This window comes from Nothobranchius furzeri, chromosome 12 (assembly GCF_043380555.1).
Source record: "Nothobranchius furzeri strain GRZ-AD chromosome 12, NfurGRZ-RIMD1, whole genome shotgun sequence".
Lineage (NCBI taxonomy): Eukaryota > Metazoa > Chordata > Actinopteri > Cyprinodontiformes > Nothobranchiidae > Nothobranchius > Nothobranchius furzeri.
Window position 1 is genome coordinate 50,682,018 of NC_091752.1, and position 25,695 is coordinate 50,707,712.

The following is a 25,695-nucleotide window of genomic DNA, read 5'->3' on the forward strand; positions in this document are numbered from 1 at the left end:
AGATGCACTAAAATGCCAGAATAATGACTACACATGTCTATGTTTATTTATTTGGCAGACGCTTTCATCCAATGCGACTTACAATTTAAAACCTATAGGGCATTTTGTGATCTGTGGGGGAAACTGGAGTACCCGGAGGAAACCCACGCATGCATGGGGAAAACACGCAACTCCATGCAGAAAGGCTGCAGCCGAGTTTTGAACCTGCAACCTTCGTGCTGCGAGGCGACAGTGCTAACAACTGCGCCACCATGCAGCCATGTCTACAGCACTATTACACACTCATCAGCAAAAAAAAGTGTATTTAGGTGTTACTCGCTCTTTAAGGATCTTTTTCGCCCTCTGGCGGACTAAAACTGCTACTACAGGCAGCATTAATAAAGCTAAACAGGACATTACCCATCTCATATTTTCATCATAGGGCAAAATAGAAGATAAGTAAAATGTAATAACTACAATTTGAAATAACAAATGAAGGTAGAAGAAACATGTTTCCAAATCACTCTGTGGAATCATCACTTGAGACTTTGGTTTGATATTTTCTCATTTCTCCTCTAACTCTGTTGATCTCTGATGTTGACTTCTTTATAAGGTTGTCTCTGGTGCTTGTGCCCTCTGTAACAGGTGTATAAATAAGACACGCTTCAGGTTCAGTCTGGATTTGGTTTATTTATTATCCACAGAAGTGCATTGACATATTAGTATTGCACAAAGGGGCTTTTGCTCAGCTATCATAAATACATGTGAGCAAAGGGCAGCACTAGAACTCTATAGAGGTAAAGTATTAGCAGCATTGTTGGCAAAGCAGAAGCAGAATAGAGTGGTCACATAGTGAAGCTTTCACAGCAGGATTTCTGTGATTCTGGATTGTTAAAACTCTATCATGACATCTACTGATGGGGGACACCTAAGCCCACAGACAAGAGGTGGGGCAGAGACAGTAGGTCTTTGCAGCTGGAGACCTGATCACCAGATCCTTCATGATCTCCACTGTACCGAACAAGGGGAACAGCTTCTCAGTGAAGCTCTCATTGTAGGTGTAAATGTGCATGTGCTTGTCCACGTCATAGAAGGACAGCTGGCCGTTGTCGTAGTCAAGGTAGACGCCCACCTTACGTGGGATGAGGCCGGGCGGCAGGGAGGTGAAGGGCACCGTCAGCGCCTTGAGCTCGGAGCCCCTCTCCAGTCGCAGAGTCAGGTAGCCCGTGTCGGTGTTCAGGGACTTGAAGCCCTTCCTCAGAGCCGACTCTTTGGCTACGCCCAAACGCCAGTCACGCTCTCCCACCTCCGCCTCCCAGTAATGTCGGCCAGAGCCAAGGCCGTTCACTCCGACTGCACACCACCAGCCGTCGAAGCGCTGGTGGTAGTTAGGAACTTCTTTCCTTTCAAAGCCACAACGCATCTTCTTCTCATCAGCAGAGATGAGCAGATCGGGGTTGGCCGTTTCCAGGTCAAGGGTCACATCCACTTAGGAGAAAATAACAGGATTAGTATATCCGGACAGCTCTTGATCTAAGCTTTAACTGAAAACATATCATACCTGCAGCATCTCCAATCCAGTCCCAGACTATGGAAAAAACAAAGACGTGAAAAAATAATTATTCATCTACAGGATAGGAAATTATTTTTCTGAAAGCAGGGCAGTAGAGCAACAAAAAGCATTACATCTGCAGGATTTGCACCAAAAGGGAGATTCTGGTGAGAAACAGGGAAGTTTTAAAACATTGACTCCAAAGTGGGAAATTTAAAACTAGGTTTGGTGCCTCAGTGTGGCCTCAAAAATTTGAAAATGTTTGGAAAAAAATGGCATCGCTTATTTCATACATGTACATCTGTCTCACTTTATCCTCATCCTGTCATCGTTCAGCTTTGATTCTGTGTGAAACTATCAAATAAAAATATAATTTCTGGGTAAATCTTTAGCAACTTTAGCATGAAATGTTCTTTATATTTAGATATGGAAGTAGTGTGAATGCTCCTGCCGCCCAGTGGCATGGTGGATGTATTTCTGTATTTTGTTACAATAATGTGACGCATCCAGCCTTAAAAGACAAACCTGGGGTGTTTCTCTATGTCAATGAACCTTGCCTTGGTGTCTTGGACCTGCCCTGGTTGCCTAGGAGATACGTCATTAGGAACTGCCAAGGCGTGTTCCAATGTTCGTGTTCCACCATTTGTTAGCCGTTTAGCTAGCTGAGCAAGGATACACAGGAGGTGCCTTGTAGCCTAGCTTAGACCAAAACTTTCCCAGAATGCACCACGGTATTTTCAAAAGGATGAAGGATCAGAAGCTGGCAGCTACTTTAGGGTAAATTTCAGGTTTGAATGTAAGTCAACTAATTGTAGCTACTGGGCTGATATCTAAAATGTTTTTTTATATCCAAAGCTTAGCTATGGTTGGTTAGTAGTTGCAGTTTCGGTGGCTAGCGAGTAGTAACTCACTTATATATTTAATTTAACCAGTATATACACAATTTAAAATGTAAAAGGCTCATTATAGTCATATGAAAACTTATACGTATAAAATATAACGTTACATTACGACCATTGCGGTAGCCACGATCACGTGATGCAAGTCTGTTCCACTTAACCATTTTCTCTGACCAAGTAAAGACATCCATCGACTTGTGAGGCCAGGCTCCTTGACATTGAGAAACAGCCCCGGAGTTATTTCTCAGAGGGAACCATCTATAGATGGAAAAATGTATCGCACCTTAAGCCCCTCTCCCTACTTCCCCGTTTACAGTTGGAAGCAACACTTCTCGTTCACAAGCGTGCACCTCTAGCCAGCTAACAGAGCTAAAACTGAATGTTTAACAATTATTATTCTGTCATGCTGTTTATTAATTCATATATTTACATATGAAATATGTACATATTTATGTATGTATATGTATATTTCTTAATAATAATAGCAATAAAATAACAACAAAGAAACCAAGTTAATAACAGCAAAAATCACACACAGAAGCCTAAAAATACAAACTAGATAATAAAATCAATAAAGGTGGAAAAGGTGACACTAGCAGTATGCAGTCTGAAACAGGAGGGTTTTGTGTCTAGATTTAAAGGAGGAGAGCGAGTCAGAGTTATGGATGGCTTGAGGGAGAGAATTCCAGAGACGGGGAGCAGATCTGCTGAAAGCTCTGCTCCCCATAGTGCTGAAACGGAAAGGTGGAACAGAGAGAGTGATAAAGGATGATAATCTGAGGGAACGGATGGGAGAGATAATGTGAATGAGGTCAGACAGGTATGGGGGAAAAAGGTTATGATAGCTTTAAATGTGAGGAGAAGGATTTTGAAATCTATGTGTTGTTTAACAGGAAGCCAGTGAAGCTGTTGCAGAACAGGGCTGATGTTGTGACTCACAGGGGTTTTAGAAATGATGCATGCAGCAGAGTTCTGGACCAGTTGGAGCTTATGGATGGACTTTTGTGGTAAACCAAATAGGAGTAAATTGCAGTCGATTCTTGAGGTGACAAGGCTGTGAACCAGTATGGAAGCAGAGTGGGGGGTGAGAGAGGGGCGAATGCGATTAATACTGCGCAGGTGAAAGTAGACAGACCGAGTGATGTTACTGATGTGGGATCGAAATGAAAGAGTGGTGTCAAGGATGACGCCCAGACTCTTAACCTGCAGGGAAGGAGAAACAGAGGAGGAATCAACAGTAAGGGAAAAACTGGGAGCTTTGGATAAGGTGGATTTGGTGCCAACTAAAAGGATTTCTGTTTTGTCACTGTTAAGTTTGAGAAAATTTGCGGTGAACCAAGATTTAATTTCAGCTAGACCGGAAGAGAGGGAGGGGGTGGAAGTGGAGATTGGGGTTTTAAGGAAAAGTAAAGCTGGGTGTCATCGGCATAGCAGTGAAAATGAATGTTAAATTTGTGAAAGACATGACCAAGTGGAAGGAGATAGATAATGAAGAGAAGACTCACTTATCCATGAACAATGTTGCCAACTCTGCTTTTACGAACATTTTTAAGAATTTCTTTAAAAAAAATCACAGATAACTCCTGAAGGGTGGAAAACTTCGGACTGTAGCTTTTAAAAAATAAAAATCTTCCAAAACCCTATTTACAGGAGCTAGGATCATTTTGTTCTGGAGCAATTAGTCCCACATTTATGCTCCTCTATGAAATAATGACGGAGTCAGAAATCTCCAGAATTCCTCATCCCTGATTAATCTTTTTGTGGTCAAATCTAAATGATAATAACCCGTATTTTCATTTTGGAGAACTGAAACTATACAATTATTTGATTTTTCTACAATCATAGAGACTGGAAAAATCCCCAAATGACAACAACCCCTCATTGATTTTATCTCTGTTTATATTACTCACAGAAACAAATGACGAAACAGCTAGCCCTGAACGCAACAAACGAGCCCAGAACATGTCGGAAGTCTTCAGTCGCACACAGTAAATCTGATCTTGTTCCTTGTTTTAATCACATCTCATAGGCGGACATACAGAACTATATAAATTCCCACTTAAAGGGGCATTATGGAAGTTTGACAGCCAAAACATGTATAGAAATAATAAATTTCTTCTTCGTACATTCTCCTGCAATGCCCTGGTCCTGTAGAATGAGCCCTGGCATTTTACTGTGATTGCCTGTTTTTCTGTAAAGTCACAGAAAAAGAGAACTGCTCGGGTCGAGCAGGCTGCTTCATGGGCGTTCACGCTCAGGCATAGCCCGTAGCATTTGCTATCAGTAGCTTTAGCAGCAGAGAGTGAGGTAGTGCCAACTCAGCGACTTTGTCGCTGTTCCTAACGCCTAGTGATGAACCTAGCTACATTTCTGAGGACCCTTAGCTACTTTCTTCTAGATATTTCCTGCAAATTAGCAACAAAATAGCCATTTTCACTCCAAACCGTTCTTTGAACGCTGTTTCAGCGGTCATCAAGGATATAAATATTACAGATACGAAAGACGTTTCTGGTCCTTTAGCTCACCTAGTAAGACATCTGACTCTCGTGCAGAAGAACCATGTTCGATTCAGGATGTGAACATAGTTTATTTAGAGTTTATTTTTTACATTAATGGTATATTTTTTTACAGTAAGATGCCCAAATTTTTATTTGAGACTCACTGAACGGCATTGAATTCACAAATAATAAAGATGTGGGTTCAACTTTCATTTTGGAACAATTTTTCAAGCAAGGGAAGGGAATGATCTGAGCATGCAGGAGGACTGACCCATCATAAACCTTTGTCGGCTGTGCTAAAGAGAAAGGTACAGAACCAAATTATTTAATTAGCTGCGCATTCTCCTGTCCTCTGTCCTCCGGGCCACACACACACACACAAAGGACTGTCTCAGCTGTTGTTTTCGTTAAGGAGTGTGCACGTACAGCGTGCGCGCCTCATGCACGAGCCTACTATTGAAACTGCCATTACACTTTTGGCCTGAGGGGGCAATCACGAGCATAAAAATTCAAAACTCTGTAAAGTCCCTTTAAGACACAGAAATAAAAAAAAATTATCTTCTGAAGACTGCCTCCTTTAATTAATGAGCTATAAATGAGTTATTTATGCAGGAGTTCATGCTGTAATAATAACATAATGATATGGTGCAGTGGAACAACACTGATGTCTCACTCACCTGGCTGAGGAATGTAGGATATGGCACCTGGACAACAGAAAACTTTTTAAAAACTCTTTAAAATGTGAAAATCTGCAACAAAACAGATTCATCAGTGATTTACAAACCAATCTTGTGAGTCCTCTGCTTCCACAGAAGCCACTGCTGTGGTATTTTGTCCTGTGAAATGAAATAATAAGGGTTTGGGTCGATCAACTGCAAACCCAGAAAGCGTTCTGATATTCCTGGTATCACAGCCTCCCACCTTATCGGGTCGCTGAGACACTAAAGTCCACATCACCAGCTCCATAGCAGTCAGGAGATTGGGTACACGACCCCAGCGCCAGGCTGACTGGAGATCCTCCAGGATCATTGCCAGTGGTTCTCCGGGCCACACACTTTGCTATGAGGTGATCAGATAATGACTTTGTCTTTTGTTCTGAAAGGACACTAAAACAGAAAGCTTTCTATCTGCATTTAGTGCTTCCCACCTCAGGCTGAGCTCTCAGATCTTTGATCCAGTTGAAGATGGTGGTTTTGGCCTGCTGCAGGTCCTGTCCTGTAATCAGATCATACTGTTTCTCCTCATCCGTCTCTGGCCAGCCGTCAGTCTGCACGAGTCTCTTCTGTACAAAATAATAATAATAATAATAATAATAATAATAATAAAATACACACTTTAGCTGTCAGAGCTTTGTTAAACAAGAAGTTCATTGCTTGTGTTTTATCTTCATGCACCTTGTTCTCCAGCATGGATGCCCACTGCAGGACAAAGAGCCTGCAGAGAGGAGTGGGCCAGGTGTCATCTTGGTTCCAGATGTGCTCCAGAACCGCTGATCTCTGCAGACACAAAACACAGAAAGAAGCATAAAACATGCACAGGAACCTCCCCCTTTGCAATGACACTTTCATTGCACAGCGTAGCTATTATGTGACCAAATAAACCACAACATATCTATTAAAGACTTCCAGAAAGCAATTCAGATGTTCTTTGTTCGTGGTTAGAGTTAAAGAGATACTAAGCAGTTTTGGCTTGCTTTTAGCACCCCCTAGTGTCCGTCAGTAAAAATGGAGGCAAAACTCTTTGATGTTCGTCTTTTTAACACCTTAATCTAACTGCTGAAACATCCCCTCAGCCTTCATTAGTGTCTACAGGAGTGGTTCATCACAAAATTTATAACAAATCAGCTGTTTTCATGATCTAAAACATGCAGGAAATGAGCTGGGAGCAGACTGCAGCGCCAGGTATGTCAGCTCCACTAAATTAAATCCAACAGGGACTGGACAGGATAATCTGAAGTTGCAAATGTGATATTCTGGACACAGGAGGCGGTGGAGATCTGAGTAGCATTTCATTTACCATGTAAAGGGTCATTCTAGCACATTCTGGCTCAAGAATATTATTTTATTATATGAAAAAGTTGCATAGTATGCCTTTAATGTATTTAATTTAAAGAATAAGTCACCCCCAAATCAACTTCGTTTTTGCTGATATACTATATAAATAAGTGTCTAATCGTGCTGAAGACACGTGTAGTCAATAATTTGGCATCTTACCCCGGGTTTCCACAGGAGCCGTCAGCAGCATGTTACTGCAGCAGCACGTCTTGCTCGCGTAAACTGCTGCTTGGCCCTTCCCACGAGACGCGAAGCAGCAGGGGAGCAGCTGTCACCGACCGAGCACACAACAACAAGCAGGAGAAAACTACAACATGGCTCCAAAACGTTTGTGTTTTATGTTCTGTCCGTTTTATAATCGCCAATACGGACCTGAAAAACAAAGGAGACCGCTAGCTAGGTGATAACTTCTCACGGGGCCGCACAGTCAGTAACTTTTTTTAAAAGTAAAGCAACCGGAAGGCAATACGTTTCTTTATTCTGAAAATATCGGGAGCTTCTCTCCATTTCCGCGTCCGATTTCCTGTCTTTCCTTCCCCAAAAATGTCGAACTTGACCCGTTTCAGAGGCGTCGCACGTAGAAAATAGAACCGGCGCGTAAAGGCCGCGACATGCTGCTCCTGAGACGTGGCCGACTCGCGCTGCTGACGGCTCCAGTGGAAAAGGTTCTGTTGACCACAGCGGTTCCTATCAGCAGCTATGACGTGCTGCTGCAGTAACGTGCTGCTGACGGCTCCTGTGGAAAGCAGGGGTTAGTGCATCTTAGTTAAAATTTAAATATTCTGCCTAAAACTGTCAAAGTTGCGCCATCTTCAGGTAAAAACTCTGCAATGCATTTGAATTTAAATCTGCCATTGCTATTGGCTAAGGGGTACACTATGATATATGATGCAACAGCATTTGTTGCATTTTTCAAACAGGAAGTGGGAGTGCAGTTGCACACCGGAGGCGGACGTGCCATCAGTTTAAATAGAGGCCATTATAGTAAATGAAAGTGGGCACATGGGGAGCGCCGTGCCACGTCCCAGAAGCGCCAGACTCTGGTAGGGGGTGACTTGCTCTTTAACTCATTAAGTGCCAGCTGTTTCCTGATCAGAAAAGCCCTTCGCTGCCAGCATTTTTCAGCATTTTCAAAGTTTTTTATAAGAGTCACAGAACGTTGCGCTCTATGATGACGTCAACACCAAACCTACCAAAACAATGAAGAGACTCACCTCTTACATCAGGAAGAATCCGTGCGTTTTGAGCGTAATCTGTTCTTTCATAATACGTTGTCAAATTGTGATCGGCATTTTTCGGTTCGCTCCTCACCTCACCTCAGCGGCCCAAAACGATCTCCTAGCACATGGACTTTGTGCTTCCTGATCACGTGATGTGTGGCGTACGCGGATGAAGATCGACTTTAGAGCTGGGATGTTTGTTCTCAGGGTGCGGGGGCTCGTTCTGACGCCCACACAGTAAAAAAAATGCTAATGACGACTTTAGTTTTCAATGGCAGTAAATGAGTTAACTATGCAAATAGTTGCCATAGAGACCCGCAACTAATGAATGTTATTTTAGCTATGATAAAGAAAAGTCAAACCCTCTGACGTGGGCAGAACAAAAAACTGTCTCCCTGGACTGTGATCCTTACTGATTTAATTAAAGTGGCGTGAAGTAAGAATGACATCATGTGGTCACATACTTACCCTCTCTCTCCCATTCTGTGAGTTTCATGGCTAATGCCAGTTACAGATCAGCACCTAAAGATTCTTTGAAAGAGCTAATTGAAAAATGTGTTTCAGTAATTTTTAGAGCAGACTATTTGTTGCTAATTCACCGTTAGCATTGTTAGCTCGACGTTAGCTTCTTCACCTGACATTACAGAGTAAAGCAAAAGGAGGCCGTGGCTTTTTAGGATTAACAGAAATAACTTCTGGTTTGGTCCTTTCACTTGCTGACATTCTTTCTGTAACTCTCGATTTACTAATGCCAGCGCAGCAACGTCAGCTGGTGCAGATTTGGCAACCAACTGGCTCAGAAGGAAATCTGTTTCATTGCAACTTTCCTTCCAACATAATTGAGCCAATAGACTGTTTTCTGATCATTTCACTGCAAAACTCGTACTTTAACTTTAAAGCATCTGTGTACTTCTCAACCTTAAACGTTGTACCTGGCAAACCCGGTTCAGGTCTCTTGCCAGCTCCACAACAAACAGCTGATCTTCGTCCAGAGGCTCCCTATTTTCCCTCTTTGCCCTCTTGTTTGATTCCTGTGAGAAAAATACAAATAAATAGGACTTTGTGGGAAACTGATTGATATGGAAAAGAGACTTCCAGAAAAACAGACATCAGTGCTCATTCCCTAGTTCTTTAGGTCAATCTGGAGAGGAGGTCACTAATCAAGATGCAAGTCATGATTCTGATGTCAGCAGACGACCAAAACACAAACACTCACACACAACTTCAAACTAAAACCACTTGGTAAACATGTTTTCAAATCAACTCAAACATCAAGGTGACCCCAAAAGAGGTTTGAACGTTAAACATGCTGTTAGATTGTAACCAAGAGAAGCACTGACCTTAATCTTGGCCGTGAAGTTTTTGGCCGGCTCCACCATGAAGTGGAAACACTGCATCATTTTGTCAGAGTGGTGCACAAGTCCTGCAGAGACAGACACACACGGTGCTCATCATCAGGAATAAAGAATATGACCTCTAAGATCAGTCAGGTAATGTTTAGATGGAGATCTGTCACATTTTCACGAGCGGACTTGTTCGTAAGGACACATTATTCTCTGAAGGAATTGGACCTTGAACTGGAGGGAAGGTAATGTTTATGTCTAAAACAGCAACATGGAGATCGTCAAACACCCTTCTGCTCAGAGAAAGCTAAAGAAGAGGAATGCTAACAAGGTTTAGGTTCACAAATAAAAATGAAACGATTATTGTTTGTAATGGTTAATATGGTAAAAGTTTCTGCAGTTAGTTGTACTGCTACTAATTTAAACTGTGTTTAGTGACAGCATAATTAAAAACTAGGTTGTTAGGCCTCTAGAAGACTGCAGTTTGGTTATATTTTAATTAAATTGGCCAAGTAGCCAGGGCGCATGATCAATCGGGACACTGTGACAGGACGCTCACACTGTCACATTATGAAGTCGCAACACGCTAATTGATGGATGCCTCATGTCTTCATCCTGCAGTTTGTTTCAAAGGACAAGATGTCACAATCCCTACTTGCATACATTAAACCTACAGCTTGGACTCTGTAATCCACTGAATGCTGGCACCCTCCTTCATCTCCTTCTGATGGCTCTGTCTCAGCACGCCACACACAGCAGCCATGATGTTGTAAAGGCAGTCAGTCATTATATACCTACTCATAAACGTTTCTGAATTCCTTCCTAAAAATTCCAATAAAATAAGAGGAACTAAAACTACAATAATAATAATAATAATCAATCAATCAGTCAATCAATTGGACTTTATTGTCACTTCAGCCATATACGGTTTGTACACAGTGAGGCGAAACAACGTTCCTCCAGGACCAAGGTGCTACATGCAACATAAATTTACAACACAATAATAATAATAATAATAATAAAAGGATAATTGTGCTGCTGTATAGTGCAGTTTGGTTATGTATAGTGCAATGATTTCAGTCAGCAGGAGTTCTACATTTTATCATGATGAGCTGTTAGTGTTTTTTCTGTAAAAAGCATCTGAGAAATCAAACAGAGGGAAGAACTCTTTCACGACTTTCTTGCTTTTACTATTTGTGCATTTCTCTTCTTATCGTTTTTCGAACGAAGATCAGTCATCAAATCTCTAGCGGATGCTACATTCATTTCAGCCCATTTTATTATGAGTCATTGAGCTTCTCTGCAGTTTAACTGGCAGGTGCAGGTGAGGCCCAGTCCTATGCACGCACTACTCGGTGCATGTGTGTTTTATACAACGCTTTTTAATGATGCTGAAATGGATATATGCTTAAATTAAATGGCAGGTCAATGGGTTAAAAAATAAACCAGATTCATGAGTAAAACTAGAAAAAGCGCACCCAGAAAGCATTTGTCAGAAAACATGACCACGCAGTTTTTTGTGCGCAGCAGTCAGCTGATGATGACTGCGCACAAACCTGTGCAGGTTTGCAGCAGATCTGCATCATGTGCAATGGCACCTCATACAAACGTAGCAAAAATGATTTATTTTGATGCAGAAACATTTGTTTACATACATCTTTGTAAATTTGCGTTGCGTCATCATGTATATTGAAAGCAGACGTTTGATCGTAATGCGTCACTAACTTAAAGCTTACCTCAAACCAAATGTTTCTTCAGGCTGGTTTTTGGTTCTTTTCTTGCGTTTAAAGTCGAGTCTTCTCTCTTGTCTGAAGTCTGTGGTCTGTGCTGCAGTCTGACCTTGTTTACATACCAGACTGGCACTCGGCTGGTCGGGAGCGGTTCGGTTTTCTCCGTCGATTGACGCAAGCGACGCCGCCGCCACGTGCGCCTGCGCACTTGCGCTGCTCCGCTACCATGGCAACAGAACGCCGCGTGCAGCAGATACGTTCGTCTTGTTGAAACATTTCGCTTGTTGCTTGAAACTCGCCTAAACATAAAAGTAAACAAAGAAAATAGACGGACGCTTTGAGGAAGATGTTTGGAAAGATGAGAAGAGGTCGAGAGTTTAATGGACCGACTCCTCATTCAACAGCTGTGGTGAGAAAATGGAAAAATATGATTCTCTGAAAAGAAATGTGGAATATTATCAGATATTGCTAAGAGTTAGCTGCTAGCAGGTCGAACACTTCACAGTTCTTTGCCAGGAGTAGCTAAGCTAATAGCAGGAAATGTGTCAGCTTTTATCTTAGTACTAGTCCTCTCTCAGAAAAATAAACTTTCTAAGTGTCTGTAACTTCTGTAATCAGATTACATACCAGCAGTGCATCTGTGTTGTTTCTGTTCGCCTCAGATAGCCAAGATGCCCCTGTCCAGACCCCCCAACTACCAGTTCCTGCAGGAACGGAGAAGAGAGGCAGTTCGGGGCCAGTTACTGGACTACAAAAAGGACATTGGGAACTGCGACGTCAAAACTTCCTTGTTTGAGAGCAGCAAACATCACTATGTGAGAAAAGCTGTGGAGAGGCGAGTGGGGGCTGATCGACAGCAGCACCAAGCCCAGATCAACCAACGCAGATGCAGGTTAGTCCCTGTTCAGATCTGAGCCCAGCTCAACCAGTGCTGGTTCTGTGGTATCTAATGGAGCTGTGACCTCTCCTCCAGGTTCAAGCAAACGCTGGAGACGGAGAAGGAGCAGCTCCTGCAGGAGATGAAGGACAAGATGAAGGAGATGAAAACGGAGCGACTGAGCGGGATGCAGGAGAGACTTCAGTTCCTCCAAGAGAGGAGTGAGCGTGAGAGGCTTCAGCAGGTTACAGAGAAGCTGGAACAGCTGTTCAGGTCTGAACTCCTGCTGTCCGTCACAAGGTTCTGCTAGCTTGTCCGGGTCAGAAAAGGCAGAGTTTGTTTGACCCCAGGAACCCTTGATGGCTCATTGCATCTAATTTCACTTCAGGTTGAATTAAAACAATTCTCATTTCTCAGGTTTTGCATATCAGGACTGAAAAAGGTGTCTTCATCAACAGCAGGTTCTGAGGTTTTACAGATTAGATGTTCTCCTGCAGCTGGTTCTTAGAACCAACATCTGAGACATTCCAGGAAGAAAATACTGGGAATATTTTACCTTGTGATACTTGAAGCTGAACCCTGACCTGTTAGAAAGGTTCTGCTGAGCCGCTGGGTTTGTTGGACAACAAAAAAGGGGTCCAGTAGGTCGCGTCAGTGTTTTCAGACGGGACTCTTGAACTGACCCAACATCTGGCCGCTGGTTTGCAGGGAGCAAGACCACGAGACTCGCAGTGCCCTGAGCCGGCGCCATGAGCAGCAGGTGTGTCAGGAACGTGCTGTTCAGATGAGGACCCAACAGGAGGAGGAGCGGCGCCAGCGGGAGGAGGATAGGTGGATAGAGGAGCTTTTGGAAGACGATCAACATACCAGAGACAAACTGGACCATCTGAGTGTTCAGCTCCGGCACCAGAGAGTCGCTGAGCAACAGCAGGAGCTGAGGAGGCAGATGGAGGAGAAGGAAAAGCTGAGGCAGGAGGAGAAGGAGCTGAAAGAGGAAGAGGCCCGGCTCCTGGTGTGCTCTTCACTCCTGTTAAAGCTCACAGCCTTCAGAACTAACCTGAACCCTCACCATAACCTTTTGTCTCATCCTGCAGCGGCAGCAGAATCAGGACCTGCTCCTGGAGGACCAGAGACACCAGCAGCTGAAGCTTCAGGAGCAGCAGAACCACAGCTGGCAGCTGGAGCGGGACATCCGCAGCAAAATGAGGCGACGGGTCCGGGAGCAGCAGGAGGAGCTGCAGCTGGACATGAGCATCCTGCAGGACCAGACCCAACAGACTGTGGACCTGAGACAGGAAGCTGCCGAGAGGAAGGTAACCACACCTGAGACTCACCTGGATCAGAACAGGTCCAAACCAATCCTGTTTACTCACCGGATCAGAACTGTACTCACTGTAAGAAGTAGCACAGCTCCTCTCAGAATGAGGTTCTGAGCTGCTGACCCAGTCCGTTGGTGTTCAGGTGGAGCTACGTGAGGAGCAGCAGCGATACCTGCAGTACCTGTCCGAGGTCCGGCAGAGACAGAATGCAGAGGAGGAGGAGTGGAAGCAGCTGATGGAGGAAAAGCATCAGGAGATCCTAACCAAACAGAACCAGCAAAGACACCGGCACCAACAGGCCAGGAACCACCTGGTGGAGGAGGTGATGGAGGCCCGGCACCTGCAGGTCCAAAACAGATGTAAGAGCCACCAGTTCATCAGAACCAAGCAGTCACTGTTCAGTCTTCAGTGTGTGTGTGTGTGTGTGTGTGTGTGTGTGTGTGTGTGTGTGTGTGTGTGTGTGTGTGTGTGTGTGTGTGATCAGTGAACAATAACCTGGAGAAAAAAGCTGAGTTGCAGAAGGAGAAGGAAGCTCTATTTCAAGCCATTGAGGAGGAGAAACTGAAGCAGGAGGAAGAGAAAAGAAGGTTTGTTGTTGTTGTTTTTGTTTTTGTTGTTGTTGTTGTTGTGTACATAGCCCCACCCCTTCCTCTCTGAGCAGCAGGAGACAGGCAACATTGGCGTACCGGGCTGACCTGGAGGCTCAGGTCAAGGAGAAGCAGCACCTTCATGGCGAGCAGCGAGCTCAAACCCTCAGGGAGGATCAGCAGGGACTGATCCAGGAACAGCTCATCAAATGCAGGAGGGACCAGATCCTGGCCCGGCCCGAGTCCAACACCCTCTCCCATCCTTTCAGGAGGACACTGAGATCTGCAAATATCATGAATCCGTGACACTAAGGAATATTTTTCAGAATCCTTCCATTTACGATCATTTTACTTGTCTGTATATCCAGAAGGCTTTTTCCACATGTTACTGCATTATTCCAAAATGGACACAAATCATTCATTCTCCTTAAAATTGTACACACAACACCCCATAAAGGCAACGTAAAAAGACTCAGAGAACAGGTCTGGTTTCCCCACTGTCCAATGATCAGAAGTGTCCCTGAGCCTGGACGTCCACTACCAGTGTATCTGAATGAGTAACTGTTTTAAAAAGATTATGAAGTTGTTTGAAAAAACATCTAAACCTTGTTATTGTCCATTTATAGAAGAAAAATGCAGAAATGTATTTTAAATTTACAGTTTTTATATGTGTGAACCTAAATTATGGTTAACGGGTTTGTTACAAACACATTTGATTTGCGTGTTGTATGTTTACCTATTTACATTTCAGTGTGTGTAAGCTAGCATCTGCTGGTTTTCGCCTAGTTTTTAAGACGTTACTGTTGCTGCAAAACTGTCCTTTTTGCTTTTTTCAGCCTCTGTCAGCTTTTAGCCTGACTGTCGGCATAAAGAGTGTGAATCCATGTGTCTGGATTATGATGGCCTTAAAGGGACATTGTGTAGTTTTTATCAATAATCTCTGGAAACATCCATAATAATGTTGTTGAAAATGAATTAACTGATGACCAGTTGTTGAAAAATATTGGAGGCTTCATAACATAACCATAAAAATCAGGTCTAAAAAACATGGGAGCAGGTCTAAGAGTGTTTCTCAATGTCAAGGCGCCTGGCCTTGCGAGGCGATGTCTTGCGAGGCCGAGGCCTTGCTTATGAGGACACTGTCCTTCCTTGGTCAAAGAAAACGGTTAAATGGAACAGACTGCAGCTTCCACGGCGGTCACGTAACATCACGTGACACGGGAGATAAGGTTATATTTTATGTGTATTAGTTTCAATATAAATATATAACGAGTTACTTTTTAAATTGCGTATGTGTTTGTTAAATTAAATATATAAGTGAGTTACTACCCGCTAGCCACCGAAGCTGCATCTACTAAGCAACTAACCAACCTTAGATAACTTCTTTGGATCTAAAAAAAAAGAACATTTTAAAGTAGCTGACTTACTTTTAAACTTGAAATTTGCCAAAGAAGTAGCTGCTGGCTTCCGATCCTCCATCCTTTTGAAAATACCGCACTGTATTCTGGGAATTTTTTTACCAAGGCTAGGCTACAAGACACCTCCCGTGCATCCTTGCGCAGCTAGCTAAACAGCTAACAAACGGAGAACACACTCCTCGGTAGAACATGAACATTGGAACACGTCTTGGCGGCTCCTGATGACGTATCTCCTAGGCAACTGGGGTGGGGCCAAGGCATCAAGACGAGGTTCCCAGGCATTGATAAACACCCTGAAACTCTGGGCGGCGCCATATTAGATGCCATGTTTCCTTCTACGAGAGCCCTTGAGGATAAAATGTATTTACTGATTTGTAACAAACGATTGGAAGACTTTCACCATTCATCAACGTGGTTTTTTACACATTTACCTCTTCACTAGTTGCAAGTGATGAAAGGGAGTCTGACATGGTTGTTGTTGTTCTGAAGTTTGCACTCCCCGGGGCATTTTGACCCTAATGGGCATCCGTTACAAGGTTTTACTCCAACACAAAAATACAGCTTGCTTGCAACAATTTAGGGATCTACTGCCCCCTATCGCCAGGAAAAATACACACTGTCACTTTAAAGTTACAGCAGTGAAATTACTTCTCTGTTAAATTAATATTGTGTTTATTGATTTGTGACATGTTGTTCTGAATCCTCTACTTACACCAAACATGTCATCATGGACATTTTCTAAATTGTCACAAGGAAATAATTCCCATCTTCATTTTTTTGCATATTGAGAATAAAATGATTAAAAAAGAATAATGACTTTTATTGTAAGGCTGCTCATAATACCGCAAATATACTGTCATAAATAGTATAAATATTGCACAGGACAGTTAGGACTTCTGTAAATCTGAGAGGAGAGAGAAAAGTGGACTCATCATAACTCATCCTCATCACAATAGGCACTGATAATATTCTAATCTCATGCTTTTCTCACATTTGCATACAGATTTTTAATTAAATGGTTTATCAAATATGGTCACACACACACGGGTGTGAACCAGGAAGTCAATGATTTAAACACTGAAAACTACGTGGTAATATTTAGCAATTAAATATTTATTTATATGAATCAAAAGAAAGCGACCAGCCTTAAAACAGGCTCTTTAGTAGCATTTACCTCCTTTTTGGGACACACCGGTGATGATTTTTACCTGTTACAAAAGAGACGAGACAAACAAAATGTCCCATTGAAACTCGTCAACACAAAAGCTGTTATTGGTATTTAAAGTAATCAGATTTGTGCAAGGATTTACATACTAACATTCTTAAAATTTCTAAATAAAGATAAAAGAAAGCTTTAATTGGATCCCTTGACTGAGCTTTTTGTTTTGGTGAAGCACAGGAGTCCATCAACAGAGTAATAAATCTTTTAATTGCATTTGGTTTTTTAAAGAGACACAATATCATGTAACTTCTCCAATAAATACAAGATACAAAACGGTGAGTTCCATGTGGAGAAGTCGATTCAAAAAGCAGAAAAAAGACAAAATAAGGTTTGAAATGATCAAATCTGAGATCCAAGTTGTAACTGATGTGAACTTATTCTGCATAAAATTAGCACCTTGCTTACTCTCTCTGTTGCCATAACAACCGGATGAAGGCGCCTGCTGTACGGCTGTACCACATCTGAGAATCAAAAAAATGTTCATGAGCAAAATCCTCGTGGTAATGGTCGCCTTTGTCCTGTAGTCTCATTCACGCCTGCTAAAGATGTCCCAGCCACCTTCATTCGGGTGTTTATCATCATCTTGGTCGTCTGCAGTAACTACGATGACATCTTTGGTTTCCCCTCTGCTTCACCATCAGAAGATGGTATAAGAAAGTTTAATCGGGACCGTGAGCTGATTTCCTGAGCCTGAAAAGTTCCCTTTGTGCTCACCAGGCAGCTGGAGGACTTGATCAGCGTCATACAGCTGGTGGGACGGCGCTGCTGGCTGCAGAGCTGACCCGATGATCTACGCCGGGTGGAACGCTGGTGTAGAAACTCTGAGGGAAGACGTTGAGGCTCGTTGAGAGGATGTTGTACGGCAGCTCCACAGACGGACGGATGCTCTCCTCGTACGTTGGCGGAGGCTATTGGGGTCACACACAAACAACACGGACATCTTTAGAGGAACAGAATTTAAATCTGCTGCAAAAATAACAAAAAAAAAAAGAAATAACTGATTATTATTTTTTCCCCACAGATGCAGAGAATCCATTTTGCTCTGGAAGCTGATTGGCTGCAGGTGCGTGCGTCAGTGCAGTCAGACATAACCAGTGCCTTATGAAAACGTGCTCCAGGGGGAGCAACTCCTAAATTCATATTAATGAATTTACCTGCATGAAGCAGTAGGAATGTTACCTCGCAGGAAGAGGGTTGCAGGTTCAAATCCCTGATGCATGGAGGTAGCATGATCTCCATGCATACGTGGGTTCACTCCCATTTCCCCCAACAGACTAAAAACATGCATTTTGGTTTGTCTGAAGATTGTGAGTGAGTGAGTGAGTGAGTGAGTGAGTGAGTGAGTGACAGATCCAGAGAACATCCTAAACCCTCAGCTCAGCGGGTTGATGTTTATTTTAAAAAGGGAATTGGGACGTGTTTTTATTTACATCACCAATTAATCTGTTCCCACTTCAGCCGGCTGGAACTTTTTTTTCATTATCTCTTTAATAAAATCAAGCTGATTCACACTCCCTGACTGTGTCCTCTTATCTTTTAATTGCTCGGGGACCCTCAGGCGACGGGTGAAACACAACAGAATCTGCCCTTCATCTGATACACACACGCACACGCACACGCACACACACACACACACTTAACTACTACACATTGCCCCAGGCTGCAGGACAGATGGGGAAATTATATGAACGACCCTCAAACAGGCTACATGAGGGGGGAGGGACAAAAAGAATGCATTGGTTGAAAAAGTTAACGTTAATATATGAGTGCATGACTGAGTGTTTTATTATAAATAAGGGGGTCAGAGGGGAGGACAGCAGAAGACAAAGATGCATTCTTGGCCACTGTTTGCACTCATGGAGGCAGGCCTTCATTATGCTTGATGTGACTTTTTCTCATTACCTTGTTTGCTGAAGCGTTGTGCAAACCCAAAGCTCAGCAAAAGATCAACACTGTGGAACCTCAGCCAGCAAGTGTTAGATGAGCTGATAGTGTGTCCTGTTTACTCCTCTCTGAATGCACACGCTGCTTTTCAGTAAGCTCCTGTTACAAAAATGATGTATATAATCTGCACAAAATGCACAAAAGGTTGTCTTTTTCAGCTACAGCTTCATCGTGACGATGAGTGAGAAACCGGTCCTTCAGAGCCCCGTAAGGGCTGCGTTGCGAAAGTGTTTGTGACTGGATACATTTCCGTGACACACTCTCAAATTCATTCACCCTACCTCAGACACAATGGGTCCATTGAGACCAAAACGGTCTGCGATCATCATGTGGATCTGCCTCTGGCGGTCTTTCTTTCGGACGCTCTCGTAAGAGGGGAGCCTAGGCAGGGGGGCCTCCAGAGCGGGCAGGCTGTAGCTGGAGGGCAGGCCGACGTAGAACAGATCACCTGACTGCTGGAGTTTCCACAAAACACAACATGACGGAAAACAGATTTTATTTATTGGCTGAAACTGGATTTTGGTTAAGAATCCTCTCATAAAGATTTAGACTCATGTTTGGGTTTTCTCACCTGAGTGTTGCGGTCATCGACTATCTGAGTCTGCTCCAAACAAACGGATCCCACCAGGGTCTGTCTGCTGCTGTAGTACTGAGGAGGAGTATCCTGGAACAATAAACCACTTAGCATTATTTATGGGTGAAGCAGCTGCTAAGATCTTCTGCTGAAGGTTATGAAACAATAAAACCTCACTTTTTGTAGATAGCTCTCTGAATGACCTCAGCTTCCAAAAATAGAGACTAACAATCATAGTACTTCCTGTTCAGTATTATATCAACATAGTGTTGCCAGAATAACCTTCTTGTGACAAAAAGCACTCAGAAGTTAATATGAGAAGTTCTAAAGGAGACATTTGTTGCGTCTGTTTGTGTGGCCATGTGGGTCTCCGCTTCTATAAACACTCCCAACATGGATAAAAAACCTCCATCTATTTTCTGTCCGTGTTTTGTTTCAGGAATTACATGCCTGAAACAGCCCGTTTCAAAAAGGCCCTGTTTGTGATGTCACAATAAGGAAAATTAGCAGAGAAGCCTAACTTATCTGTCAACACAGGCTTCCGCTCTAGGTGTGAAAGAGCAGCGGCTCAATGAGATCTCCCATCAACTCATAGCAGCCAGTTGCCTGGTGGGTGGGCGTGGCCAATAACAGCTTATTTGCATTAAAGGGAGAGACCCTTGAAATGGCTCATTCTGGAAGGTCCTAAAACTGTCTAGAATAAAGCTGCTGAGATTGCTTGGCGTGAGAGGGGTTAACTTCATAAATATATGTTGTACAGACTTTTGAATTATTATAACTTGTTTAAAGAGAAACAATATTTCCACGTTACTACAACTGCATCACCCACAGACAACTTTTTGCTTTTTCGTTGCAATTCTGTGCAATTTAAGTTGACAAATTGCACATTTTCCTGTAGATTTTGTCAACCCAGTCAGTTGCTTTAGAGAGCTATCAACAATTTTGGCAACAATTGCTCATAACTTTACACAGAACAGGTCTTATAAAGATCTGAACTTTCCTTACAAGTTTGTTTTTTAATGTTTGATTACTGGTAACTAAACACTTGATGTTAAAAGTTCTTATTTCTCCAACCATGATAAATCAGAGATCCACTCATCTTCTGCCCAATTAACCAATTTTCATGCCTGGTTTAGTCTCTGTAGGAGCCGGTTGGTTTAAGCTGAGCCGTAAATTATCTTATCAACCAGAGGATGACACGACCACCCTCTGATTCCCGTGCCTCGTCCCTGTCCCACCCGCCTCCAAAACACAAGAAAAGTCAGGGTCTCACTGTATGTGGTGATGAGATCCTGAAAAAGGGCCGCCACTAAACCGGTTAATTACCTTCCGTCTAAATGAGCGTCCTTTGTGAAGAGAACAATGTGATGCACTACTGTGCAACACACACACACACACACACACACACACACACACACACACACACGTGTTGCTCCTGCATCATTTCAAGAGGAATTTTAACGTTTTATAATTTGATTCATCATATCCTTGATGAGACAATGACATTGTTCACACTTAAAATGAAGCACAGTGGTGACCTTTGTCACAACCCTTCAGAGGAAAATAGAGAGCGCCAAAAAGATGATGACAAAGGTCTCGTTCCCCTCATGGGTGTGTACTTTAAAGGGACGAAAGAACGTCCTCAGGATAGAGACCCAAAAAGAAAGCAAGGGTCGTCCTTTTGTCGTTTGCTATTGATTGAGCCGGTGTGAAAAAGCACAACCATTTAAAATTGGTGTTGAAGTCGGGGGAGGATCCCAACAGCGACTGCTTTTTAAGATTTTTTTTCTTTGCTGCAGCGTAAAGGAGACCCATTGTCCCATTTGTGTCCCCAACACCCACAGCGAGGTCTCTGGTCTATTCATGGATCAGAAAGAACCAGAGAAAGGTATGTGACTATGAAGTAGACGATGTGAGATATCCCACTGGAGCTAAATAAAAGGAACTTCTTAAGTCAGAGGAATATTTTCTAGAAACGATCCCACGACTGGACATCTTATTTGTGTGTTTGAACACTTAACTTAAGAAAACCCAGTAGCTGCTGCACCCTGAGAGGCTGTAAGCAGAGGTCAGGCGCTGAAACAGCGCCATAAATCAGGCAGAACTTTCTCGTCAAACCCTCGGCTGAACACAGCTTCCTGTCTGTTGAAGGTACGGCTTGTGTTTCTGCAGTCCAAAGATAACTCTGGAACCTGACGTCTGGGCTAGCGGAGGTGAGAAACAAGTCGGGAAACAGAAGCAGAGTGAATGGATGACCGATGAATAGTAACATCTTTGAAATGTTTAGATTCCCACTCTTCCTCATCCTGCACCGATACAGCTAACAGATCGTTCTGTGACACATATCACTCCACACTAGCCTAGTGAACTAGACCAAATTCTTGCTTTGCAAATACATTTATTTAGTCTGGCTTGCCAGGCTAACTCCACACCCAATCTTAAAGGGTGGGTGAAGATGTTTTTGCCTCACAGTGTGTATTGGATAAACATCTCAAAACTCTCAGGAATTAATGAATAGATGTGCGTCTGCCACTGGGTAAAGCAGCAATCTTCTGGAGTTTTCCCCCTTTCAGGAATTCTGTGTGTTTATATGATGAAGACAATACATCATTTATATGATAAGCCCGCCCCGTCCCGTAGAGCCCCATGCAATTCAAATTGTGTCACACAGGTTCAGCCCATTGCGTTAGACAATTGCAGAGCAGGCACAGGCATTTGCAAAAGTACCTAGATTGATGCAGAGTTGGCAGCATTGCTTATGAACACGCACGTCTTTAAAATAATAATGTATGAATAAACAGCATAACGTGTGAAAAATAATTGTAAAACAATGTTTTTAGCTCTGTTGGATGGCCAGAGGAGCATATCCGCGAACGAGAGGTGTAGCTTCAAATAGGGGGAGGAGCTTATAGGTTCACTACATTTTTTTGCACTTTTTGATGGTGCCTTGAGAAAAAACTCCAGATTTCTGCTTTAAAGGTTGTTTAATTTTTACGCTTGCAGTGATCTCTAGTAGGAATGAATGCCTTGTAAGTCATACTAGAGAGAAAAAAGCCCAGAAGCGTCTCTTTCAATACGGAGAATTGAGCAGGAGGTGAAAGTAGCTTCAGACGACGTCTTATTTCCTGATATTTGGACATTTCACCTCTGACTGGCTAACAGCAATATGACTAGTGCTGACTCTGTTAGCTCTGCAGCGTTGATGTTTTATCTCCACAAATAACACAAGACTGAAGGAGTTCTGCTGTGTGGTGGAGTTGCTAATGCTAACGGTTAGCTTCTACTAGCTAAGATTTTCTCTGCTATTTTTCTGGATTTTAAACCAACAAAAGCCTTACCCGTAGTGAGTCAACGTGGGTGAGTCCATGAATGTTAAGTGACAGTTTGATATAAATGTGTCCGTATTTTGTAGTTTTTAAATCAGAGTTTAAACGTCGATTTTCTGTCAAAAGAAGAAGAAGAAAGAAGAAAATATCATTTCTATAGCGCCTCTCAAGATAAAAATCACGAGGCGCTTCACAAAAAAAATTTAAAACTATAAAAAATAATTTAGAAAATGGTTAAAAATATATTTAAAATGAGTAAAAAAATAGACAATTGTGATTAAAAAATGTTAAGAAAGAGAGAGAGTGAATGGGAAAGAAGGAAATCAGTGGATCCTGAGGAAGGTGGAATAGGTGGGGAGAGCAGAATAAAGAGAGAGTGGTGAAGAAGGTCATACAAAAGCCAGCTTGAACAAGTGAGTCTTCAGCTGCTTTTTGAAGGAGACCACTGAGCCCACTGATCTCAGGCTCAGGGGGAGCGAGTTCCAGAGTCTGGGGGCCACAGCAGCAAATGATCTGTCACCTTTGGTCTTTAGCCTGGTGCTGCACAACCAGTAGGCTTTGATCACTGGACCTCAGGGACCTGCTGGGGGTGTAGGGACTAAGAAGATCACAATGTAAGATGGTGCTTGTCCATGTAAGGCCCTATAGACCAGAACCAGGATCTTGAAATGAACCCTGAAGTTGACTGGCAGCCAGTGAAGCTGGAGGAGAAGCGGGGTGATGTGGGTGTGTTTGGAGGACTTGGTCAGAAGCTGAGCACAGGCATTCTGAACCACCTGTAGACGGTTCAGGGAGGTTCTGCTCAGACACGTGAAAAGAGAGTTACAGCAGTCTAAGTGTGAGGAGATGAAGGTGTGGAGAACTGTCTCAAGTTCAGAGCGGCACAGAATAGGACTCAGCTTAGCAATGTTCCTGAGATGGAAGAAGGAAGAGCTAACAAGAGAACTGACGAGAATCCAGGGTGAGAGCTGGGTCAAAGGTCACGCCAAGATTCCTGATGGAAGGTTTGGTGTGAGAAGCAAGCTGACCAAGAGAGTCTCTGTCTTTGGGAACCAGCTTGTCTGGGGCACAGATGAGGATCTCAGTCTTATCTTCATTCAGCTGTAGAAAGCTCCCAGCCATCCAGGTTTTGATAGAGTCTAAGCAGGTGTGTAACATCTGCAGCTTAGACATCTCATGGGGCTTAAAGGAGATGTACAGTTGAATGTCATCTGCATAAAGATGGTAGGAGATTCCTTTGAAGGAGCTCAGGATGTGCTGAAGAGGAAGCAGATAGAGGAGGAAGAGCAGAGGCCCCAGCACAGAACCTTGTGGGACACCATGGGTAAGGGAGGTGGTGGAGGACCTGAACTTGGAGACGGCCACAGAAAAGGAGCGCTCAGAGAGATAAGAGGAGAACCACTCCAGAGCAGTTCCTGATAGGCAAAAGTTAGGAGATAGGTGTAGGAGACTATTTTCATGGTCACCCTGCGTGTTAAGCTCAGAGTGACCGATTATAATCAGGAACAATAATTAAAAAATGGTTTTCAGTTATCCACTCCTTTAAGTTTGAAGTAAACACAATGACAGCCAGTTATACTGGTAAAATTTTACTAAGAATACTAATACTTGTGTGGGAAAACGAATAAACGATTAAATATTTTTAAGATTGAGGTAAAAAGCAACTTTAACTTCATAATTTTTCAACACACAATGATTTGAGTCTAAAACTCTGGCATGAACAATGGCGGATCTTTAATTAAGATGTGTAATCTAGAAAGAAATGTCTAATAATGCAATTGAGGGATCCTTGATCGCAAAGATTAGCCTCACTTGTTTTACATGCAGTCCAAGTGTTGCAGCTAGATAGACAACGATTAAAAAACACGATTTAATTCTATCAATGCTGAAGCTGCATTCACATTCACGGTCAGTGCTAAATCTGTCCGATTCCATTAGAGTTCCATTAGAGTGGCAAGCTGAACCAGACTGAAGCAAATCCATTGCTTCACAGCGATCATATCAAGCCTGTTTAAGTCTTTTCTGCCACAGCCGTGCAAATTCAATCTGACACTCGCCAATGATGCGGCACATGGAGAGCACCCCCCCCCCCTTCATCAGTGTGGTCCTGCACTGAACGTACAGATCACCTCAGCAAGAAAACTCAGCACAAAGGAAACTTTCACCAAGGTTTGTGTGTGTGTGTGTGTGTGTGTGTGTGTGTGTGTGTGTGTGTGTGTGTGTGTGTGTGTGTGTGTGTGTGTGTGTGTGTGTGTGTGTGTGTGTGTGTGTGTGTGTGCCCTCATACCAGCTCACCATATCTGGTTCCTGATAGGAGCGATGCTTACAGCACTGAGAATCCTTGCGGTAAATTATAGACATCAGCACGACAACAACCACAAAGAACACAGAAGAAACTGTTTGAAACAAGAAGTCACAGTTAATCAGACAATCATCATATATATATATATATATATATATATATATATATATATATATATATATATATATATATATATATGTGTGTGTGTGTGTGTGTGTGTGTGTGTGTGTGTGTGTGTGTGTGTGTGTGTGTGTATATATGTATAGACGTGTGTGTGTGTAAGTTTGAATCAACATTTCAATGATTCAGATTTTGATGTGTTACCTCATATGCAACATTTTACATTAAAAACAATTACTAAAATGTTGTTTTTGGCTGTTATGATGAATAAGTCACGTCAAATATTCATGAGTTGACCACGAGAGCGTGTCTGAGAGAGAATCGGGGTGTTTCTTCCCGGGTTTCTCAGTAATAACCGGGACAGCAGCGGTAATGATCTACTTACAGGACGCAGCGAGCACTGTGAGCTGATCTGAAGTCAGCTGTGAGGACGGACTGGTGGGACTCGCGATCGTGGACATGTCCTCCGGGTAAATCGTGAGAGTTTCTTTCTGAGGTCTCCCCGAGCTGTTCAGCCTCAGCGCAGAGGCTCTCATCTTACATCTCAGAGGGACCTGAACGGGACACCGGTACCGGATGTCTGCTGCTCTCCCTCCCTCCGGTTCCGGACAGGCTGACGGTCCACACGAGCTCTGGAGCTCCCCTCTCTCGGTAAACGCCGCAGCGTCACCGATCGACGCCCTCTCCGTGCGTGACGTCGCTCCGGTCTTGGGCTCGTTACTTTATGTTTC

At 43.1% G+C, this 25,695-nt stretch overlaps 3 protein-coding genes across 4 annotated transcripts; 1 reads left to right on the forward strand and 2 right to left on the reverse strand.

The window, feature by feature from the left end:
- Positions 1-649: 649 nt before the first annotated feature.
- si:ch211-120g10.1 (butyrophilin subfamily 3 member A3) lies at positions 650-11,437 on the reverse strand. Its single transcript, XM_015945952.3, has 10 exons — positions 11,282-11,437; positions 9,543-9,625; positions 9,135-9,233; positions 6,323-6,424; positions 6,076-6,210; positions 5,850-5,987; positions 5,713-5,764; positions 5,606-5,632; positions 1,541-1,567; positions 650-1,467 (listed from the first exon to the last, which is right to left on the reverse strand). Exons 2-10 carry the CDS (start codon positions 9,600-9,602, stop codon positions 908-910), a joined length of 1,200 nt encoding a protein of 399 aa, XP_015801438.3. The 5' UTR covers positions 9,603-9,625; positions 11,282-11,437; the 3' UTR covers positions 650-907.
- Positions 11,438-11,485: 48 nt separating this feature from the next.
- cfap53 (cilia and flagella associated protein 53) lies at positions 11,486-14,595 on the forward strand. Its single transcript, XM_015945951.3, has 8 exons — positions 11,486-11,684; positions 11,938-12,167; positions 12,249-12,425; positions 12,861-13,164; positions 13,247-13,465; positions 13,614-13,830; positions 13,956-14,058; positions 14,133-14,595. The coding sequence occupies exons 1-8, from the start codon at positions 11,622-11,624 to the stop codon at positions 14,362-14,364; spliced, it is 1,545 nt and encodes a 514-aa protein (XP_015801437.3). The 5' UTR covers positions 11,486-11,621; the 3' UTR covers positions 14,365-14,595.
- Positions 14,596-17,302: 2,707 nt separating this feature from the next.
- On the reverse strand, positions 17,303-25,564 carry LOC107376691 (uncharacterized). Of its 2 annotated transcripts, none has more exons than XM_015945950.3 (5): positions 25,350-25,564; positions 24,838-24,938; positions 19,214-19,306; positions 18,924-19,094; positions 17,303-17,606 (listed from the first exon to the last, which is right to left on the reverse strand). In XM_015945950.3, the coding sequence occupies exons 1-5, from the start codon at positions 25,498-25,500 to the stop codon at positions 17,439-17,441; spliced, it is 684 nt and encodes a 227-aa protein (XP_015801436.3). In that variant the 5' UTR covers positions 25,501-25,564; the 3' UTR covers positions 17,303-17,438. The 2 variants fall into 2 exon arrangements, with proteins under 2 accessions (XP_015801436.3, XP_015801435.3); XM_015945949.3 differs by having other exon boundaries at positions 18,924-19,097.
- Positions 25,565-25,695: the final 131 nt, after the last annotated feature.